We start from the raw sequence: 21,537 nt of genomic DNA, 5'->3' as shown, positions 1-21,537 counted from the left end.
GGGGTCTCTATGGGGCAGGGGCATGGGGGGTCTCTATGGGACAGAGGGCATGGGGGGGTCTCTATGGGCAGGGGGCATGGGGGGTCTCTGTAGGGCAGGGGGCATGGGGGGGTCTCTATGGGGCAGGGGGCATGGGGGGTCTCTATGGGACAGAGGGCATGGGGGTCTCTATGGGGCAGGGGCGTGGGGGGTTCTCTGTGGGCAGGGGGCACAGGGGGGTCTCTATGGGGCAGGGGGCATGGTGGGTCTGTATGGGGGGATCATAGGGGGGGTCCCTAGGGTGGGGGGAGGTCATAGTGGGACATAAGGGGGATAGGGGGGTCTCTGGTGGGTCATGGATTTAAGGGGGGGGCAGATATGGGGGTCCCATAGGGTTTAGGGGAGGGTCCCTATGTAGACACGGAGGGGGACCTGGGGGGTATCTGTGGGTCTTCGGGGGTATTTGGTGCTCGGGGTGGGGGTATTTGGGTCCCGAAGGGGGGTTGGTGTCGGGGGGGGATGCTGGGGCCATGGGGTACGTTTGGGGTCCATGGGGGGTCATAGGAGGTCCCCAATGGGGATTTGGGGGTCCCTGGGAGGTATTTGGGGAAGGGGGCTGTTATTGGGGGTCCCAGGGGGTATTTGGGGGTCCCAGGGGTATCTGGGGTCCCTCTGGGGGTATCTGGGGTCCCCATGGGGGTATTTGGGGTCCCTATGGGGGTATTTGGGGAAGGGGGCAGTTATTGGGGGTCCCAGGGGGTATTTGGGGTCCCAGGGGGTATTTGGGGTCCCCATGGGGGTATTTCCGGTCGGTGGGGGCTCATTGGGGGTCCCATGGGGGGGCGTTACTGGGGCCCCCCCACTCACGAATCGCTCCAGCTCCAGCAGCGCCGGGCGCTCCCTGATCCGCTCCTGGCGCTGGGGGGGGGGGAGGGGGAAACAGATCAAGGCCCGCCCCTAGGCCCGCCCCCTCTCTCAAGCCCCGCCTCCTCCCCCAGGCCCCTCCACCTGCGTGACACGTTCCCAGCTCGAGCCGCCGCTGGCTCAGCTCCAGCTCCGCCTCCTGCAGCCGCTCCCGGAGCCGCTGCCTCTGACCCGCAGCGCCTCCAGCGGCTGGGGGGGAACGGGGACAACGGGGTCAATGGGGGGAAGAGGGCAATGGGGTAATGGGGGTAATGGGGTAATGGGGTAATGGGGGTAAAGGGGCAATGGGGGTAATGGGGGTAAAGGGGGTAATGGGGCAATGGGGGTAATGGGAGTAATGGGGCTAATGGGGCTAATGGGATGATGTGGGTAATGGGGTAATGGGGTAATGGGGGTAATGGGGTAATGGGGGTAAGCAGGTAATGGGGTAATGGGGGTAATGGGTAATCGGCAGCAATGAGGGTAATTGGGGCAATGGGACAATGGGGTCACGGGGGGAATGGGGGCAATGGGGGGTAAGGTGAGAAAGGTGGGAGGCAATGGGGGCGGAATAATGGGGGAGGGGTAAAGGGTGGAGGGGATGGGGAGGGAGCAATGGGGCATAAAAGGGGGAATAAAGGGGGGCAATGGAGGAGGTGGGGGGGGAATTGGGGGAAGGGGTGGGGGAGGGTAAAGGGGTGAGAGGGGGAGGGGGAGGGGAGGGTTGGGGAGGGGCAATGGGGGGCAAAGGGGGCAGGAAAGGGGAGGAGCAACGGGGGAGGGGCATCCCCAAGCCCCTCCCCATTCCCCCCTCCCCCACCTGCCAGTAATCGAATGTGGGGTCGGGGGCCTGAGGGGGCCCAGCCCCCTCCTCCTCCTGGTCCTCCCTCTCCTCTTCTCTGATTGGCTGCTCCAGGGCCTGTCATCACCACTGCAGCCAATCACCTGCTCCACCTCACGCAGCTGCGACAGCGTCACTCCCTAGGGGGCCCAGACCCACGGTAGGGAGTCACTTATGGGTCGGTGCCCCATAGTGGGGGCCATTTAGGGGTCCTTGCTCCCCAGCAGGGGTCACTCATGGGTCCACGCCCCATAATGGGTGCCACGTATGTGTCCGTGCCCCACAGCGAATGTCAATTATTCACTTACAGGTCTGTGCCCCATAGTGCGGGTCACTTATGGGTCATTGCCCCACAGCGGGGGCCACTTATAGGCCCATGCCCCATAGCAAGGGACACTTATGGGTCCATACCCCATAGGAGGGGAGTCACTACTGAGTCCATGCCCCACAGCAGGGGTCCACTTATGGGTCCGTGCCCCATAGCGGTACCTGTGTCGGTCTCCGCCGCATCAGCCGGGTCCGGGCCTTGCGGTGGGGCTCATCCCGTGAGGGGCGGGGCCTGGGGGGGCAGGGCCATGGGGGGTTGGGGGCGGAGCTCAGCCCCACACATCCCAGCCCCACACCCGGCCCTCCCCACCAAGGACTCACGTGGGGGGCGGGGCCCGGCGGGGGGGCGGGGCTCAGAGGCGGGTCCAGGGCCTGGGGGGTGAAAGGGTCAAAGTGTGTCCTCGCCCCTCCCCCACCCCAAGCCCCGCCCCCCTCATTAATAACAGCGGGAGGAGCCTCATACCGGGTCAGCTGATGCACACCCTTCGTCCCTGATTGGCTGGCTCTGAGACCGGGCTGTGATTGGCTGAGCTGGAGCCAATCAGGCTGCGGCGGCGCTGCTGCAGCAGCTCCCGCATGTCCTGGTGCTGGAGGGGGCGGAGCCAGGTGGGGAGGGGGCGAGGCCAGGGAGGGGGCCTGGTCAGCAGTTAAAAGGGTGGGGGCAAAGGGGGTGTTTATAGGGGCTTGGTCAAGGGAAGTGGGTGGGGCCAATGGAAGGGGCGGGGCCATCAGAGGGGCTGGGCCAATTGGGGGCAGATCACAAGGAGGGAGCAGAGCCAATCACGGGGCGTGGGGCAGAGAGCAGAATGAGCGAATGGGGATGCGGCCCAAAGGAGGGCAGAGCCAATGGGTTGGAGCCAATGAGGGGGCAGACCCAATCACGAGGTGGGGGGGCACAGATCATATTGAGCCAATAGGGATGGAGCCCAAAGGGGGTGCAGCCCAGGTGGGGGCAGAGCCAATGGGGCTGAGCCAATCAGGTAGATACAATAGGATGGAGCCCAGTGAGGGCTCAGAGACAATTGGGGGGAGGGGGGAGATCCCAGAGGGGGCGGAGCCAAAAGGGGGCAGATCCCAAAGGGGGGGCGTGCCCAAAGGCGCTTGACCAATGTAAACATGGGGGGCAGAGCCTATACAATGGGAAGGGGCGTGGCTTGGGTACGAGGGCGTGGCCTCACTCACCGGGGGCGGGGCGTCCAGGCGGGGGGAGGAGCAGCAGCGCCTCAGTGCCGGGGGGGGCGGGGCGGGGGGGGGCAGCGCCCCCAAACTGCCCGTCCTATAGAGCCCCGCGGAGGGGCGGGGCTGGGAGGGGCGTCAGCAGCAAAGCCCCGCCCCTTTGCCCATATAAGGCAGGAGGGGCGTGGTTCGGAGGGGAGGGGGTGGGGCCTTACCTTGGTTGGAGGGGGCAGAGCTACGGAGGGGAGAGGGGGTGAGGGGCTGTGACCCCCATTCACACCCACAAAGCCCCCCATTCCTTATGGGGGCCCCCCCAAAGGGGGCGTGGTCTCACCTGGGGGGGGCTGGGCTTCTTCCGGGGGTGGGGGGAGGGGCCGGAGGCGCTCCTTGACCCGGCCCCTGCGGCCCCCAAAGATCCTGCGGGGGGCACATGGGGTCAAGGAGGTGGCTATGGGGGGGGGGGCTATGGGGGGGGGTGCTACGGGGAGGGGGTCACCTCCGATGCTTCCCCCCCGCAATGGGGGGGGGCGCTCCATCTGGGTCCGGGGCCATTGGGGGTGGCACAGCTTCCGGCTCCTTCTGGGGGGGGGGTGGGAAGGGGGGTCAAGACCCCAAAGCTCCCCCTAACCCCCCCCATGGGGGGTATTTGGGGGTCCATGGGGGTATTTGGGGTCCATGGGGGGTACTTGGGGTCTATGGGGGGTATTTTGGGTCCATAGGGGATATTTGGGGTCAATGGGGGGTATTTGGGGGGTCCATGGGGGGTATTTGGGGTCCATGAGGGGTACTTTGGGGTCCATGGGGGTATTTGGGGTCCATGGGGGGTACTTGGGGTCCAAGGGGGGGTATTTGGGGTCTCACCTGTGGCTCCTGCAGCAGCAGCTCCTCCTCAGCCGAGGTCAGCAGCACCCTGGGGGGGACGAAGTTAGGGACCTCCCCCAGAGCCCCTATAGAAACCCCTGAGTCCCCACAGACCCCTATAGACCCCCCATAGAGGCCCCTGAGCCCCTCTAGAACCCTTTAAATGTCTCTAGACTCCCTATAGGGACACCTGGCCCCCCATAGACCCCCTTGAGGCCCACACATATACCCCTATAGACCCCTATAGACAACGTATAGAGGCTCCTGGGACCCCCCCCAGACCCCTATAGCTCCCCATAGACCCCCCTAACCCTCCCCCAGACCCCTATAGAGAGACCCCTGGGCCCCCATAGACCCCCTCAGACCCTGATAGGACCCCTTATAGAGACCCCATCGATCCCCCAGCCCCCTTGGGACCCCCCCCCCCCCCATCCACTAAAACCCCCTCAATCCCCCTACAGGGACCCCTGGGTTCCCATAGACCCCTTTAGACACCCCCTGAACCCCTACAGACCCCCTATAGACCCCACATAGACCCCTATAGACCCCTATAGACCCCTATAGCGACCCCCCATTGCTCACCACATGCCGGGGGGGGGCCCCCTCGCAGAGCTGCTCCGCCAGCACCCACCAGGCCCCCTGCACCCCCCGCCAGCCCCCCCCGTCCTGCAGCAGCAACCTGGGGGACGGGAGAGGTTGGGGATCCACCCCCAAAGCCCCCAACCCCATTCTTCCCCCCCGTCCCAGACCCCAATCCCATTGGATCACGTCCAGGACCCCCCAAATCCCATTGGATCTCCCCCAGCACCCCCCAATCTCATTGGTTCCCCACCCAGGGACTCCTTGAACCCATTGGACCCCTTCCCCCCCCCAGCACACCCCCATCCCATTGGACAACCCCCCAGGACCCCTTAATCCCATTGGATACCCCTCCGGGACGCTCCCATCCCATTGGATCCTCCGCAGGGTCGCCCAATCCCATTGGATCCCCCCCCAGGACCCCTTGAACCCATTGGACACTTCCTTCCATAGAACCTACCAATCCCATTGGAGCCCCCCCAGGACCCCCAATTCTCATTGGACCCCCACCCCAAGCACCCCATAATCCCATTGGATCCCCCCACAGGGCCCCGCAATCCCATTGGACCCCCCCACAGGTGCCCCCCCCCCACCTCATGACCTCGATGTAGCCCTTGGTGGCTGCCACTTGCTGGGGGCCAGTGCTGGGGGGGGCCCATAGCAGGGACCTGGGGGGGGTTAAGGGGGGGTTATGGATCCCCCCTTTACACCCCATAGAGCCCAAGCCAGCCCCATAACGCCCCCCCATAGCACCCAATGGACGCAGTTTAGGCACCATTGCCCCCCTTAAACCCCAGTCTGGCCCCATACCACCCCCAGCCCCCCTAACCCCTCCATAGCCCCCTATAGCCCCTTTCAGCCCCCCCCATAGCCCCCTATAGCCCCTCATAGGCCCCCCAATTGCCCCCTCTGTTACCCCATATAACCCCTCCCAGACCCAAGAGCCCCCCATACCAACATTAGACCCATAGCACCCCATAGCCCCCACAGACCAATAAAGCCCCAAAGCCCCCCACAGCCCCCCATAGCCCCCCATAGCCCCTCACCGGGCGCTGCTCCAGCCCTCGGGGGCTCCGCTCTGCACCAGCACCTGAACCAGCTCCAGGGTCCCGGGGGGGCAGGACTGGGGGGAGGGGGGGCGGAAGGGATCGGACCCCCATGGACCCCCCCCAGACGCCCATAGACCCCTCATGGACCACCATAGACACCCCATAGACCCCCATAGACCCCTCATGGACCCCCATAGACCCCCCTAGACCCCCATAGAGCCCCCATAGACTCACCATGGACTCCCCATAGACAGCCCTAGAGCCCCCATGGACCCCCATAGACACCCCATAGACCCCTCATGGCCCCCCCACAGGTCCCCCTGGAACCCCCACAGACCACCCATTGACTTCCCCATAGCTCCCCACAGGGTCCCCAAGCCCCGCCCCCTTGTAGGCCCCGCCCCTCTCAACGCAGCCACGCCCCTACACAAGCCCCGCCTCTTCACGCAGGCCAAGCCCCCCCTCGGCTCACAAACCCCTCCCTCTCATCAAGCCCCACCCCTTCAAAGCTCCGCCCCCTCACCAGGCCCCGCCCACCTGCCGCAGCGCGATGACGCCATTAGCGCTGGCCCCACCCCCTGCCCGAACAACGGGCAGCGAATGGGGGGGGGGCAACGGGGGGGGGTCCGGAGAGGGCGGGGCCTGGGGAGGGGGCGGGGCCTGGCCCGTGGTGGGCGTGGCCTCCTCCTCCTCCTCCGTCCGCTCCCGCGGCCTCTCCGCCGCAGCCATCCCCCGCGGGGGGAGAGGGGGGGCTAAGGCGGAAGCGGAAGAGCCGCGGCGGGCGTCATGGCAACGGCGGGAGTGGGCGGGGCCAACGGCGAGTGGGCAGGGTCACCGCCAAGCTCCCCCCCCCCCCCCCGCCCCCTGGCGGATGTGAGCGACATGACACGGACAGAGACCGGATGTGACGTTTATTGAGGGGGGGGTCACTTCCAGCGCCCGCCCACGCGGCCCTTCCCGACAACCTTCTTGCTGCGGGGGGGGGACACACCATGTGACTCAATGTCACCCCCATGTGACCCCCCAGCCCCACAAGTGACCCCCATGTGACCCATAAGTGATCCCCCAGCCCCCAAAGTGACCTAACAATGACCCCTAAGTGAGTCCCAATTGACCCCCAGCCCTCTAAGTGACCCCATAGTGACCCTGTGACCCCACAGTGAATCTAGGAGACCCCCAAGTGATGCCCCCAGCCCCACAAGTGACCCATAAGTATCCCTTCAGTTACCCACATGTGACTCCTAAGTGATCCCCAGCCCCCCAAGTGCACCCACTGTGACCCTGTGACCTCACAGTGAACCTGAGACCCCCAAGTGATGCCCCCAGCCCCACAAGTGACCCCACAGTGACCCCATGTGCCCTCACTGTGACCCACAAGTCACCCCCAAGGGAACCCCAGGGGACCCCTAAGGGCCCCCCAGCCCCCAAGTGGCCCCACAGTAATCCCATGTAACCCCCCATGTGACCCCATGTGACCCTGTGACCCCACAGTGAACCCAAAAAGATCCCTACAAGTGACCCTCAGTTGACCCCCACTGTGACCCCCCCTGTGACCCTCACATGACCCACATGTGACGCCAAAGTGCCCCCATTGTGAACCCAGGTGACCACCCATAGAGTCCGCATGTGACCCACAAGTGCCCCATGTGACCCCCACTGCCCCTTCCCCACTCACAACTTCTGGGCGTGGCTGATCCGGTTTGTACAGGACATTGATCTGGAGGGGGAGGGGAGGGGAGGGTGAGCGCAGACCCCTCCCCCACCCATTGCCCCTCCCCCCCCCATGGCCCCCTCCCCCACCTCGTATTTCTGCTTCCGCAGCCGCTCCATGAGGTCGAACTTCTCAGACTCGAGCTGCTGGATCCAGTCATGGAGCTCCTGCGCCTTCGCGCTGGGGGGCAGGGGGGGTGTCAGGGGCGGGGGAGGGCTATGGGGCAGGGGAGGGACTATGGGGCAGGGGAGGGGCTATGGGGTAGAGGGAAGGGCTATGGACAGGGGGAGGGGCTATGGGGCATGGCTATGGGGCAGGGGGGAAGGGCTATGGGGAAGGGGAGGGGTTATGGGGCAGGGGGAGGGGCTGTAGACAGGGGGAGGGGCTATGGGGCAGGGGGAAGGGCTATGATGTAGAGGGAGGGGCTATGGGGTAGGGGCGTGGCCACCAGAGTGGGGCAGGGCCATGAGACAGGCCTGTGGTCAGGGGGTGTGGCCATGTGGGCTGCGGCAAGGGGCGGGGCTATGGATGGGGGCGTGGTCACAGGCAGGGGGCAGGGCCTCACCGCAGCTCCTCCTCCCGCAGAGCCTCGATCTCGAGCGGCCCGCTTCCGCTCGGCCAGGACCCGAAGCTTCATCTCCCCGCCCGGTCTGGCGGCGGCCGCGGCGCTGCTCTGCCTGGGAGGGTGTGGGGAGCTATGGGGCTGCTATGGGGTGTCTATGGGGTGTCGATGGGGTGTCTATGGGTGTCTGTGGAGCATCTATAGGACAGCTATGGGGCATCTATGGGGCAGCTATGGGGTGTCCTATGGGGCAGCTATGGGATGTCTATGGGGCAGCTATGGGTGTCTATGGGGCGCCTATGGGGCAGCTATGGGTTGTCTATGGGGTGTCTACGTGTGTCTGTGGGATGTCTATGGGGCAGCTATTGGCTGTGTATTGGACAGCTATGATGTGCTGCTATGGGGCAGCTATGGGATGTCTATGGGGCAGCTATGGGATGCCTATGGGTCATCTATGGGTTGTCTATGGGGTGTCTATGTGTGTCTGTGGGGTGTCTATGGGGCAGCTATTGGCTGTGTATTGGACAGCTATGAGGTGCTGCTATGGGGTGGCTATGGGGCAGCTATGGGTGTCTATGGGGCATCTATGGGTTGTCTATGGGGTGTCTGTGTCTGTGGGGTGTCTATGGGGCAGCTATTGGCTGTGTATTGGACAGCTATGAGGTGCTGCTATTGGGTGGCTATGGGCAGCTATGGGGTGCCTATGGGACAGCTACAGAGTAGCTATGGGGCAGCTATAGGTTGTCTATGGGGCAGCTATGGGGTATCTATGGGGTGTCCTATGGGGCAGCTATGGGGTGCTATGAAGCAGCTATGGGGTGTCTATGGGGCGCTATGGGGCAGCTCTGATACCTTGGCCAAGTACCCCCCAAAATGGGGGCATCGCCGACAGCACCTTCTTCTTCTTGGCATCATCCTCAGCTCGTTTCTTGGCCTCCTCCTCCTCCTTCCGCATCCGCTCCTCCTGCGGGGACATGGGGGGAGATGGGGATGTCTATGGGGTGTCTATGGGGTGTCAATGAGGTGCTATGGAGCTGTATGGGGCACTATGGGATGCTATGGGGTATCTGTGGGGTGTCTGTGGGGTGTTATAGGGTGTCTATGAGGCACTGTGGAGCTGTATGGAGTGCTATGGGCGCCATGGGGCAATATGGGGTGTCTATGGGGTCCCTATGGGGCGCTATGGGGTATCTATGGGGCACAATGGGGTGCTATGGGGCTCACCGCCAGCCGTGCCTGCCGCTCACGCTCCTTCTCCGTGCGGCTCCGCTGCTGCTCACTGCGCTCGGCCCGGCGGCGCTCCTGTGACCCATAGAGACCCATAGCAACCCACAGAGACCCCACACAGACCCACAGCGCCCCATAGGGACCCATAGCACTCACGATGCGCTCCATGAGCGCCACCAGCTCCTGCTCCTCACGGCGCCGCTGCTCGAAGTGGGCGTCAATGAGGGTCTGCAGCTCCAGCAGGTCCTTCTCCATGCGCTTGCGGTGGATGTCCTGCGGGGATACGGCGCTGTGGGGTGCTGTGGGGCGCTATGGGGTGTCTATGGGGCGCTATGGGATGTCTATGGGGTGCTATGGGGAGAATGGGGTGTCTATGGGGTGCTATTGGGGGCTATGGGGTGTCTATGGGGTGCTATGGGGTGTCTATGGGGTGCTATGGGGTGCTATGGGGTGCTACGGGGTGCTATTGGGGGCTATGGGGTGTCTATGGGGTGCTATGGGGTGTCTATGGGGCGCTATGGGGTGGCTATGGGGGCCTATGGGGTGGCTATGGGGAGCTATGAGTTGTCTACGGGGAGCTATGGATGCTATGGAGTGCTATGAGGTGTCTATTGGTTGTTATAGGGAGCTGTGCGTTCTCTGTGGGGTGTCTATGGGGCACAATGGAGGTGCTATGGGGTGTTACGAGGTGTCTATGGATTGCTATGGGGAGCTGTATGGTGTCTATGGGGTGTCTATGGGGCACTGTGAGGTTGCTGTGGGGTGCTATGAGGTGTCTATGGGCTGCTATAGGGAGCTGTGCGTTGTCTATGGGGTGTCCTATGAGGCACTATGGGGGTGCTATGGGGTGCTATGGCAGACTATGAGGCACTATGGGCACCTGTGGGTGCTAGTGGGCACTATAGGGCGCTATGGGGGGTGGGGAGTGCCATCACCAAGAGGGGCCACGTGAGATCTCCCAGCCCCACACTGACACCTCAGCCCCGCACTGAACCCCAGCCCCACACTGCCCCCCCCCACCCCACACAGACCCCCAAGCCCCACATTGACCCCCAAGCCCCACATTGGCACCCCCAGCCCCACACTCACATCGAAGTCCACCCTCTCCCCCTCAGGGATCTTCGGGGGTGCCAGTTGGGGCACAACGGGCCTGGGGGGCGGGGGGAGAGGTCAGGGGGGCTTCGGGCCCACCCCTCCCCCACCCCCCAGCCCCTCCCCCCTTCCCCTCCCCCACTCACCGGGGCCGGGGCCGCTCCTCCTCTGCGGGGAAAAGGGGTCAATGGGGTCACATGGGGGTAAACATGGGGGTCACATGGGGGTCACGAGGGGTCAATTGGGGTCAGTTGGGCTCAATGGGAGGCCGCAGGGGGGTCACACTGCCTGTCATTTGGGTCACTTGGGGGTGAGAGGCAGTCCCTCTGGGTCAGTGGGGTCATTGGGGGGCAACGAGGGGTCACTTTGGGGTTCACTTGGGGTCACTGGGGGTCACTTGGGGGTCACTTGGGGGTCACTGTGGCCTCCCAGGGGCTCACAGAGGGTCGGGGGGGATCACTTGGGGGTCACGGGGTCATTTGTGATCCATGGGGTTACTTGGGGGATTCATTGGGGTCAGTGGGGGTCATGGGGGGGTCACAGGGGGTTCACTGGGGTCATACCCCGCTCCTCCGGCGGTTTGGGCGGCTCCGGTGCTGGCAGCAGGGTCAGAGGTCAAAGGTCAGAGGTCAAGGGCTTCAGGTGCCCCTGCCCCCTCCCTGCCCCTCCCCACTCACCTGCCTCCTCCTGCAGCTCCTCTGGGGGTCACGTGGGGGTCACACAGGGTCAATGGGAGGTCAATGGAGTTAATGGGGGTCAAGTAGGGTCACTGGGGGTCACGTGAGGGTCACTCACCTTCCGGCTCTTCCCTAGGGGGGAAAGGACAGGGGTCACTGGGGTCATGGGGGGTCATTGGGTCACAGGGAGGTCATGGGGGGGTCACGGGGTCACTCACGTCTCGTACTCCTCCTCGGCGTCCGACATGGCGGCTCCCGGGGTGCTGGGGGGCAGGGGGGGGTCAGCCCCACAGAGCCCCATAGGAACCCATAGAGACCCATAAAGACCAGAGAGAGGGACCCATAGACACCCCATAGAGCCTCCACAAAGCCCCATAGAGGGCCACTGAAACCCATCACCCCATAGAAACCCATTGAGCCCCATAGACCCCCATGGACACCCTGTTGCCCCATAGGCACCCATAGATTCCCCCTATCACCCCATAGACCCCTATTGACTCCCCAATTACCCCATAACCCCTGAGGGACCCCCCATCACCCCATAGATCCCCATGGAACCCCTTGCACCCCCATGGACACCCCATTGCCCCATAGCCCTCCATCACCCCATAGCCCCCCATGGACCCCCTTCACCCCATAGACTCCTATATACCCACTATTGCCCCATAGACCCCCATGGACCCCCATCACCCCATAGACCCCCCATTGCCCCATAAACACCCATGGCCCCCCCATCACCCCATAGACCCCTACGGACACCTAACTGCCCAATAGACCCCCATAGACCCCTGCGTCACCCTATAGACCCCATGGGCTCCCGTCACCCCCACAGACCCCACTGCCCCATAGCCCCCCATTGCCCCCCCACCGCTCTCCGCTCTCTCCGGCCTCTTCCCCCCCCAACCCCGATCTCGGGGGGTCCCTTTATCAGGGGCGGCCCCTCCCCCCCGTGATGTCACGGCCGGGACCCCCCTTCCCCTCCCCCCCCATTCCTGCCCATTGTTCTCTAAATGTCAGACACCCGATACGGGGGGAGGGGCCCACACGTGGGGCCACTTGTGGGGCCGGGACACGGGGGGCACTTGGGGGAAGGAGGGGGCTGGGCCATGACTTCGGGGCCTGGACATGGGGGGCACTTTTGGGGGCAGAGCCATGACTTGGGGGGCAGTTGGGTTCAGGCCATCACTTGGGGGGGGCTCGGACATGTGGGTCCACTTAGGGGGCAGGAGGGGCTCATATGTCACTTAGGGGGCTCAGGGGTGCTTGCGGAGCAGGTTATGGGGTAGTGGGGCAGGTTATGGCATGGGGGAGCTGTTCAGTAGGTTATGGGTTAGTGTGGAGGGTTGTGGGGCAGGCTATGGGTCAGTGAGGGAACTGCGGGGCAGGTTATGGGTCAGTGGAAGGCCTATAGGATATGCCATGGGTCAGTGGGGGCTCTATGCGGCAAGTTATGGGTCAGTGGGGGCTCTATGGGACAGGCTATGGGTCAGTGAGAGGTCTATGGGGCAGGCTATGGGTCAGTGTGGGCTCTATGGGGCAGACTATGGGTCAGTGTGGGGTCTATGGGGCAGACTATGGGTCAGTGGGGCTCTATAGGGCAGACTATGGGTCAGTGTGGGGGTCTATGGGGCAGGCTATGGGTCAGTGTGGGCTCTATGGGGCAGACTATGGGTCAGTGGGGGCTCTATGGGGCAGACTATAGGTCAGTGTGGGGTCTATGGAGCAGGTTATGGGGCAGTGTGGGGTCTATGCGGAAGATTATGGGTCAGTGTGGGGGTCTATGGGGCAGGCTATGGATCAGTGGGGAGTCTATGGGGCAGGCTATGGGCCAGCCAGGGGAATATGGGGCAGGTTATGGGTCAGTGTGGGGCCTATGGGCAGGCTATGGGGCAGGGGAACGTCCATGGGGCAGACTATGGGTCGGGAGGGGGTGTGGGGGTTGTGGGGTCCCGTTTTGGCTCATGACAAAGCCGGACGGGAGAGGGGCGCTATTCCCATCCATGACGTCACCACCCTCCCCTCCCCCTTCGCCACACTTCGTTCCCATTCACGTTTATTGCGCTACAAAACCCCTCCCCCCAAAAGCACGTGACCCTCTCCTTTCCCCACGCCCTCCCCCATTCCCCCGCCCCCCCATTCACGCGGAGGCCGCGTGCAGCGCGATGGCACCGTGTGCCTCCACCAATCGCAGCCGCGGAGGGGCCCCCCCGGCCACGCCCCCCTCCCGCCTTGGCCACGCCCCCTCCCAGCCGCACGTGGGCGTAGAGCGACAGCTTCGGGTCCGGGAGGGGCGGGGCCACGGGGGGCGGGGCCAGAGCGGGAAGGGCTAAGCGCGGAGTGGGCGTGGCCAATGGGGAAGGGGGCGTGTCCTCCGTGGGGAGGGGCAGGCGGTGCAGGCGCACGCGCGGCTCCCCCCCCTTCCCGCGCAGGCGGCAGCGCGCGCCACACGCCACACAGTCGTGCAGGGAGACGCGGGGGCGGGGCTTGGCGAGGCCACGCCCCTTCCTCCGCCCCCTCGCTGGGGGGCGGAGTCTGGGCGCGGCGCGGCGCAGCCGCACCTCGGTCTCGCGCAGGTCGTAGGCGCGCGGGGGGGGCGGGGCCAGCGGCGGGAGGCGGGGCCCGGCGGGAGCCACGCCCACGGAGGCGGAAACGCGCCCTCCCCTCGCCTATCGGGGGGGGGAGGGGTCAAGGGCAGCTCCACCCCCCCCCCTTTTTTACCCTCCCCCCCCCCATTGCGTTCCCTGACCCCCATTTCACCCCCACATTGTGCCCATGTGACCCCACTTTGGGGACCTCCCCCCACCCCCTGTGTCTCCGGGTGCCCACACTTGTGCCCCCCTCCCCCCATTGTTTTGGGTGTGTCCCCCTCCCCCCCCCCCCCGCAGTCCCCCCATCCCCCCCATAACCCCATCCCCCTACTTTGGATCCCCTCCATTTTTGGTGCCTTTCCCCCAAAGCCCCACCCATCGCTTTGGCCCCCATCCTTCAAGCCCCGCCCCCCTCAAACCACGCCCCCTTTCCGAAAGCCACGGCCCCCTCGGTCCAGGCCCCGCCCACCTCTCGCACGTGTGGCACTCGCAGCGCGTGTTCCCGGCGCCGAAGAAGCCGTCCCCGTAGAAGCACGTGATCTCGTCACATGGCGCGATGTCCCGCAGCGCCTGCACGCGAGCCACTCCCGGGCCCTCCGCGGCCACGAGCTGCGCGCCCCGCAACAGCCCCGAAACGGCCCCAAATGGGCCCAAAATTAGCCCAAAATGAAGCCAAAAGAGCCCCAAATGAGCCCAAAATGAACCCAAAAACAGCCCCAAATGAGCCCCAAATGGGCCCAAAATGAACCCAAAAATGAAGCCAAAACAGCCCCAGATGAGCCCAAACCAGCCCGAAATGAAGCCAAAGCAGGCACCACCCACCTCCCATTGACCCCCTCCAGGCCCTGCCCCACTTACCCTGCAGTTGGGCCGGCAATCTATGGGGCAGAAAGGGGGGACAGCTCAGCAGGCACCCCATCATGTGAGGAGAGGGCGTCCGGGGGGAGGGGGGTTAGGACCCATAGGAGGGCTTCTGCTGCCCCATAGATGGGATTTACCCCCCAATGATCCCCACCCCTCAGCCCCATTGATGGGATTTACCCCCAATGATCCCCACCCCCCCCACCCCATAGATGGGATTTCCCCCCCCATGGTTCCCCACCCCCTCAGCCCCATTGATGGGATTTACCCCCCAATGATCCCCATTTCCCCAGCCCCATAGATGGGATTTACCCCCCCATGGTTCCACACCCTCCCAGCCCCATAGATGGGATTTCCCCACCCTCCCAGCACCATTGCTGGGATTCACCCCCCATTACTCAATGGCTCAACCTCCCCACGGCTGATTTAACCCCATTGCCTTCCATTTCCCTGCCCCATAGATGGGGTTCCCCACCCCCACTGCCTTAGGGGTCGGGGGGGGTTTCATTTGCCCCCACACTGGGGCCGCTTTCACCCCGCAGGGCTGCTTTTCCCTGCCCCATAGGTGTGCGATCCCCCCCCGCCCCACACATGGCACGTTCCGCCCCCCCGCCCCGCACCGTGGTTGATGAAGGCGGCAGGGCCGAGCCAGAGCTGCGCCCTCTGCCGGCGGGTGGAGTACACGAGCCCGAAGTCGTTGAGCCCCGCCCGCAGCAGCGCCCGGTCCCGGCCCCGCAGCTCCGCGGAGCAGCCCCCAAGCAGCGGCAGCGTCTCGTGCTTCCGCCTGGGGACCCACAGGGACACAGAGGGACCATAGGGACACATAGGGACACATAGGGACCCATAGAGAGGACAGCACAGGGACCCATAGAGACCCATAGAGAGCACAGAGACCCACAGAGAGCATAGAGACCCATAGGGACCCATAGAGACCCATAGAGAGCAATAGGGGCCATAGAGACCCACAGAGACCCATAAAGAGCCATAGAGAGCACAGGGACCCATAGAGACCCATAGGGACCCATAGAGAGCCATAGAGAGCATAGACTGCATAGAGACCCATAGGGACCCATAGAGACCCACAGGGACCCATAGATACCATAGAGACCCATAGAGAGCACAGAGACCCATAGGGACCCATAGAGACCCATAGAGAGTACAGGGACCCATAGAGACCAATAGAGACCATACAGACCATAGAGACCCATAGAGACCCACAGAGACCATAGCAACCCATAGAGACCATAGTGACCCCCCATAGAGACTCCTGGCACACCCTCAAACCCTCATTGAGAGCCCCCCAAGTGCCACCCCAAGCCCAAGGGGACCCACCCAGTGTCTATAGAGTATCTATGGGGTGCCTACGGGGCATCTATGGGGTGGCTATAGAGATCTACAGGGTATCTATAGGAGTCTATAGGATATCTATAGGGAAAATATAGATATCTGTAGTGGTCTATAGGAATCTATAGGTTACCTATAGAGATCTATAGAGTATTTGCAGGTATCTATAGGGGTCTATAGGGATGTGTAGGATACCTGTAGGGGTCTATAGGAATCTATAGGGTGTCTATAGGGATGTATAGGGATCTATAAGGTATCTATAGGTGTTTAAAGGGTGTCTATACAGGATCTATAGGTCTATAGGGATCTATAGGGTAGCTATAGGGTGTCTATAATGATCTACAGAGTAGCTATAAGGTTTATATAGGGATATATAGGGATCTTGAATGTCTACAGGGTGTCTATAGGGTGTGTATAGGGGTCTATAGGAGATCGATGGGTATATATCGGGTATGTATAGGGTATCTATAGGGCATTCATAGTGATCTACAAGGTATTGATAGGGATTTATAGGGGCCTATAGGGATCTATAGGGATCCACTGGGGGTCTATAGGGATCTATAGGGTATCTATAGGGTGTCTACAGGGTAACTATAGGGGTCCATAGAGCTCTATGGGGTACCTATAGGGCTTTGTGAGGTATCTATAGGGATCCATAGGGCTCTATGAGGTATCTATAGGGTGTCTATAGGGATCTATAGGGCTCCATCGGGCTCTGTGGGTCCGTACCAGGTGCGGGTGGAGACGACGCGGGCGCCGTTGCTCTCGCGGGAGTAGCGCCGGCAGCGCTGGATGCAGACCCCGCTCTCGGGCAGCAGCACCCGCAGGTACCGCAGCACCTGGGGGGCAGCCGGGGGTCCATGGGCCCACAGAGACCCCCCTGCCCCATAGAGACCACCCCTGCCCCACAGAGACCCCCCTGCCCCATAGAGACCACCCCTGCCCCATAGAGACCACCCCTGCCCTATAGAGATCCCCCGGCCCCATATACATCACCCTGCCCATAGAGGACCCCCCCCACCCCATAGAGACCACCCCTGCCCCATAGAGAACACCCCGTGCCCCATAAAGAACACCCCGTGCCCCATAGCGTGCCCCATAGAGAACACCCCATGCCCCATAATGCCCCATAGAGAACACCCATTGCCCCATAGTATGCCCCATAGAGAGCACGCTGTGCCCCATAGAGAACACCCTGTGCCCATAGTGTGCCCCATAGATAACACCCCATGCCCCATAACACCACATAGAGAACACCCATTGCCCCATAGCGTGCCCCATTGCCCCATAGCGTGCCCCATAGAGAACCCCCCATGCCCCATAGAGAACCCCATTGCCCCATAGCTTGCCCCATAGAGTGCCCCATAGAGAACCCCCCATGCCCCATAACACCCTATAGAGAACCCCCACTGCCCCATAGCTTGCCCCATAGCGTGCCCCATTGCCCCACAGAGCGCCCCATAGAGAATTTCCCCTCCCCCCCCCGCGCCCCACAGCGCCCCCCAGCGGCTCACGTGGCTCTTGAACTCCGCGCGCTGCGCGGGGCGGCGCTGCCGGAAGAAGGGCCCCGCCCAGGCGGCGCTCAGCGCGCGCCCACGCGGCTTCCGGGTCCCGGCGCCGCCGGAAGGAGTCCACGGCCGCGCGCAGGAGGGTGGGGGCGGCGCAGCGCGGGGAGGGGGCTGCGGGCACAGGCACCCTGCGGCCGGGCCACGCCCCCCCGCGGCCGGGCCACGCCCCCAAACGCGAGCCCACGCCCCCCCCGCGCAGAGCCGCGCCCACACCGGGACCAAACCACGCCCACAAACACAAAGGCACGCCCACCCCCATGCATCAAGCACCGCCCCCTAAGGGGCAAGCCCCGCCCCCTCAGAGCAGCTATCCCCCACCCCCCCTTTAGACATCCAGCCATGCTCCTCCAAGCCCCGCCCTCTCAAAGACCCAATATGGAGCTAGGCCACACCCCCAAGGGACAAACCACGCCCCCAAGACCCTCAACGCGTCCCCATTGGACCAGCCACGCCGCCCCTTGAAGACACATCCCACGGCTAAGACACGCCCCCAATAATTAAACCACGCCCCCTCAGAGCCAAGCCCCACCCTCCCCAGAGCCCAGCAACGCGCCCCCATTGGACAATCTACGCCCCCCCCAAGCCACGCCCCCTCCACCAAGCCACTGCCCACCCGATTCCTGGCCCCTCCCTCCGGGTGAAGTCACGCCCCACAGCACCAAGCCACGCCTCCTGACCCCGCAGCACTACCCCATTGCACAACCCACGCCCCCTTCAGGCCACGCCCCCCCCATCCCAAGCCACGCCTCCGAACCCCGCAGCACTATCCCATTGCAAAAAACATGCCCCCTTCAGGCCACGCCCCCCTTCCAAGCCGTGCCTCCGAACCCCGCAGCACTACCCCACTGCATAAACCACGCCCCCCTTCAGGCTCCGCCCCCCCCCCGCCACGCCTCCTAACCCCGCAGCACTACCCACTGCCCAAACCACACCCCCCACCACGCCCCCTCCAGGCCCCGCCCCCCTCCGAAAACCACGCCCCCCGTTCCCCCCCCCCTCACCTCACGCCCATTTTGTGCGTGCGGAAACCCGAGCACCGAGTCCAGCACCAGGCTCGTGGCCAGGTCGTCGTTCTCGCACAGCTCCCCGCGCCGTCACCCGCGCCTGCAACCGGCGCCGGCGTCACCGGGGCGGCCCCAGGCAGCGGGGCCCGAGCAAAGGAGCCCCCCCCGGACCCCCGGTACCTGCGCCCGGCGGCCCCCGCTGCAGCGCGCTCCGGGCCCCGGCCCGGGGCCGCCGCCGCCCCTCCTCCCTCCGCCGCCGCCCGCCGCCGCCCCGCTGCCGCGCGGCTCCCCGCCATCCCCATTGGCCGCCCGCCCTCCGTCGCGCCGCGCTGATTGGCTGGCGGGTGTGTTCGGCGGCGGGCGAGCGCCGCGCCCCATTGGTCCGAGGAGGGGGGGGGGGCGCTGAGGATTGGTAGAGCGTGTCCCGCCGCCGGCCACGCCCCTCGCTCTCCATTGGCAAGCGCCCAGCCTCCCCGTGTTCTATTGGATGAAGCCCGCCCGTCCCCGCCGGGTCTCTCTCCCATTGGCGGGACGGCGCTGCCGCTCAGCGCACAATGAGCGCGGCGGGGGCCGGAGGAGGCCATGATCCTTGAAGCCACACCCACACGGCGAAGCCGCGCCCCTTTCGTCACGTGAGCTCTGCCCCAAGGCAACATGGCTGCGCCCAGCGGCAGCGTGCGGTCGTGAGGTTCCCGTTGGGTCCCGGTACCGGCGGCGATGGAGGGCCGGAGGCGGCGGGGCCCCGCGGGACCCGCCCCGCTCGCTGCAGGGGCTGCTGGAGATGGCGGTGACGGCCGGAGAGCCCCAACCCCCGCCCCGGGAGCCCATGGGCGAGGAGGTGAGCGGGGACCGGGGCTCGGGGGGGGCAGTGGGACCCAGTGGGATTCAATGGGACTGAATGGGATTGAATGGGACCCAGTGGGATTTCAATGGGACCGAATGGGACTGAATGGGATTGAATGGGACCGAATGGGACCCAGTGGGATTCAATGGGGACCCAATGGGGCCCAATGGGACTGAGTGGGACCCAATGGGATTCAATGGGACCCAATGGGATTCAATGGGACTGAATGGGGACCCAATGGGACTCAATGGGACCCAATGGGACTGAATGGGCCCCAATGGGGCTCAATGGGACCCTGCGTGTCCGCAGCGGCAGCGGTGGCTGAGGGCGGCCGTGGCCGAGGCCAATGGGGGGCACCGGGGGGGAGCTGGAGGAGCTGCGGCGCTGCCTGGATGTGCTGGGGGAGCCCTGTCCCGAGGGAGAGGAGCCCGGAGGGGGCCCGGGGGGGGCCTGGAGCCCACGAGCAGGCCCTGGAGGTGCTGGCGGAGCTTTGTGAGAGCCTGGATAATGCTACAGGTGAGGGGGATGCTGAGGGGACACGGGGGGGTCCTGGCGGGGTCTAGGAGGGCCCTAATTGCTCTGGGGCTTGAGCTGTATGTGTGCCTATACAGACTTCGGTATCTATGCCCCTATGCATAGAGTATATATACCACTATGTATAGACTTAGGTGATACAGACTCCTGTGCATTGACTGAAGCTATATACACCCCTATACATAGACTTAAGGTATATATACGCTTATATGTACACTTAGAGTGTATATTCCCCTATGTATAGACTTAGAGTATATATATCCATGTACATAGACTTAAGATGTATACGCCACTATACATAGACTTTGGGTGTATATCCTCGTATGTATAGACTGAGGCTATATACACCGCTCTACATAACATACATATATGTGTGTATGTAGATTTAGGATTATATATATCCTTATGTATGGACTTAAAGTATATGTATCCCTATAGACACGGGGGGGTATATATATATATATACACTTGTGTATATGCAGATACATAGAGACTTGTATAGGGGGTGGGGGTGAGCTGAGGGGGGCATTTGGGTGCATGGGGAGGGTTTCAGTGTTGGGAGGGTGGCCCAGGTTGTGCTTAAGGTCTATGAGGACCACCCTGACCCCCCCATATCCATGTACATGTATATATGTCTACATATATATAGATATATGCACACACACTTGGCGGGGCCCCATTCGGGTGCATGGGGGGGATCCAGGTTGTGCTTTATGGGGACCACCCTGACACCCCCCCCCATAGACTTCTGCGCCCTGGGAGGGCTGGAGGTGGTGGTGGGGCTGCTGCGGCCCCCCCGGCCCCCCCCGCTGCGCGCGGGGGCCGCGCGGGTGCTGGGGGCGTGCGCGCAGAACCTGCCCCAGGCGCAGTTTCCGGGCGCTGGCGCTGGGGGCGCTGCGGCCGCTGCTGGAGGCGCTGCGGGGGGGACCCCGACCCCCGCGTCCCGCCCCGGGCGCTGTTCGCGATCTCCTGTGAGTGGGGGAGGAAAGGGAGGTTGGGGGCTGGGAGTGGGAACTGGGGGGATAAAGGGGGGATGATGGGGGTTGGGGGGGGTGGGATTGGGGGGAATGATGGGGGTTGGGGGGGTGGGATGGGGGGGGACATGATGGGGATTGGGGGAAATGATGGGATTGGGGGAAATGATGGGGATTGGGGGGGGGAATGGGATTTGGAGAGGGGGATGGGATTGGGGGGAAATAATGGGGGTTGGGGGGATGGGATTTGGGGGGAATGATGGGGATTGGGGGAAAATTATGGGGATTGGGGGGGGAATGGGATTTGGGGGGAAATGATAGGAATTGGTGGGGGGAATGGATTTTGGGGAAATGATGGGAATTGGGGGGGGGAATAGGATTTGGGGGAAAATGATGGGAATTGGGGGGGGAATGGGATTTGGGGGAAATGATGGGATTGGGGGGGAATGACAGGAATTGAGGGAAGAGGTTGATTTGGGGGCTGGAAATGGGATTTAGGGGGATAAAGGTGAAATGGGGTGGTTGAGGTGGGAAATGATGGGATTTGGGGGGGAAATGGGATTTGGGGTAATTGATGGGATTTGGGCGGGAAATGATGGGATTGGGGGGGAATGACAGGAATTGAGGGAAGAGGTTGATTTGGGGGCTGAAAATGGGATTTAGGGGGATAAAGGGGAAATGGGGTGGATGAGGTGGGAAATGATGGGATTTTGGGGGGAAAGGGTGATTTTGGGGCTAGAAATGGGATTTAGGGATAAAAGGGGGGAAACGGGGAGGTTGGGTTGGGTAAATAATGGAAATTGGGGAAAAAATGATGGGAATTGGGAGAGAAATTA

The 21,537-nt window shown here is 63.4% G+C and overlaps 1 protein-coding gene and 1 pseudogene across 1 annotated transcript; one reads left to right on the top strand and one right to left on the bottom strand.

Annotated features, from left to right (window-relative positions):
- Positions 1 to 477: 477 nt before the first annotated feature.
- LOC136007058 (uncharacterized) lies at positions 478 to 18,803 on the bottom strand (annotated as a pseudogene).
- LOC136007054 (spidroin-1-like) lies at positions 18,765 to 20,720 on the top strand (the record flags this gene model as incomplete). Its single annotated transcript, XM_065664999.1, has 3 exons — positions 18,765 to 19,187; positions 19,503 to 19,709; positions 20,472 to 20,720. Coding segments are annotated over exons 1-3 (577 nt in total), but the record flags the coding sequence as incomplete, so codon positions are not given.
- Between the last annotated feature and the right edge of the window lie 817 nt (positions 20,721 to 21,537).

This window comes from Lathamus discolor, unplaced genomic scaffold (assembly GCF_037157495.1).
Source record: "Lathamus discolor isolate bLatDis1 unplaced genomic scaffold, bLatDis1.hap1 Scaffold_958, whole genome shotgun sequence".
In the NCBI taxonomy this organism is placed as follows: Eukaryota; Metazoa; Chordata; class Aves; order Psittaciformes; family Psittacidae; genus Lathamus; species Lathamus discolor.
The sequence above is the reverse complement of the archived record's forward strand: the minus strand, read 5'-3'. Positions and strand labels throughout refer to the sequence as shown.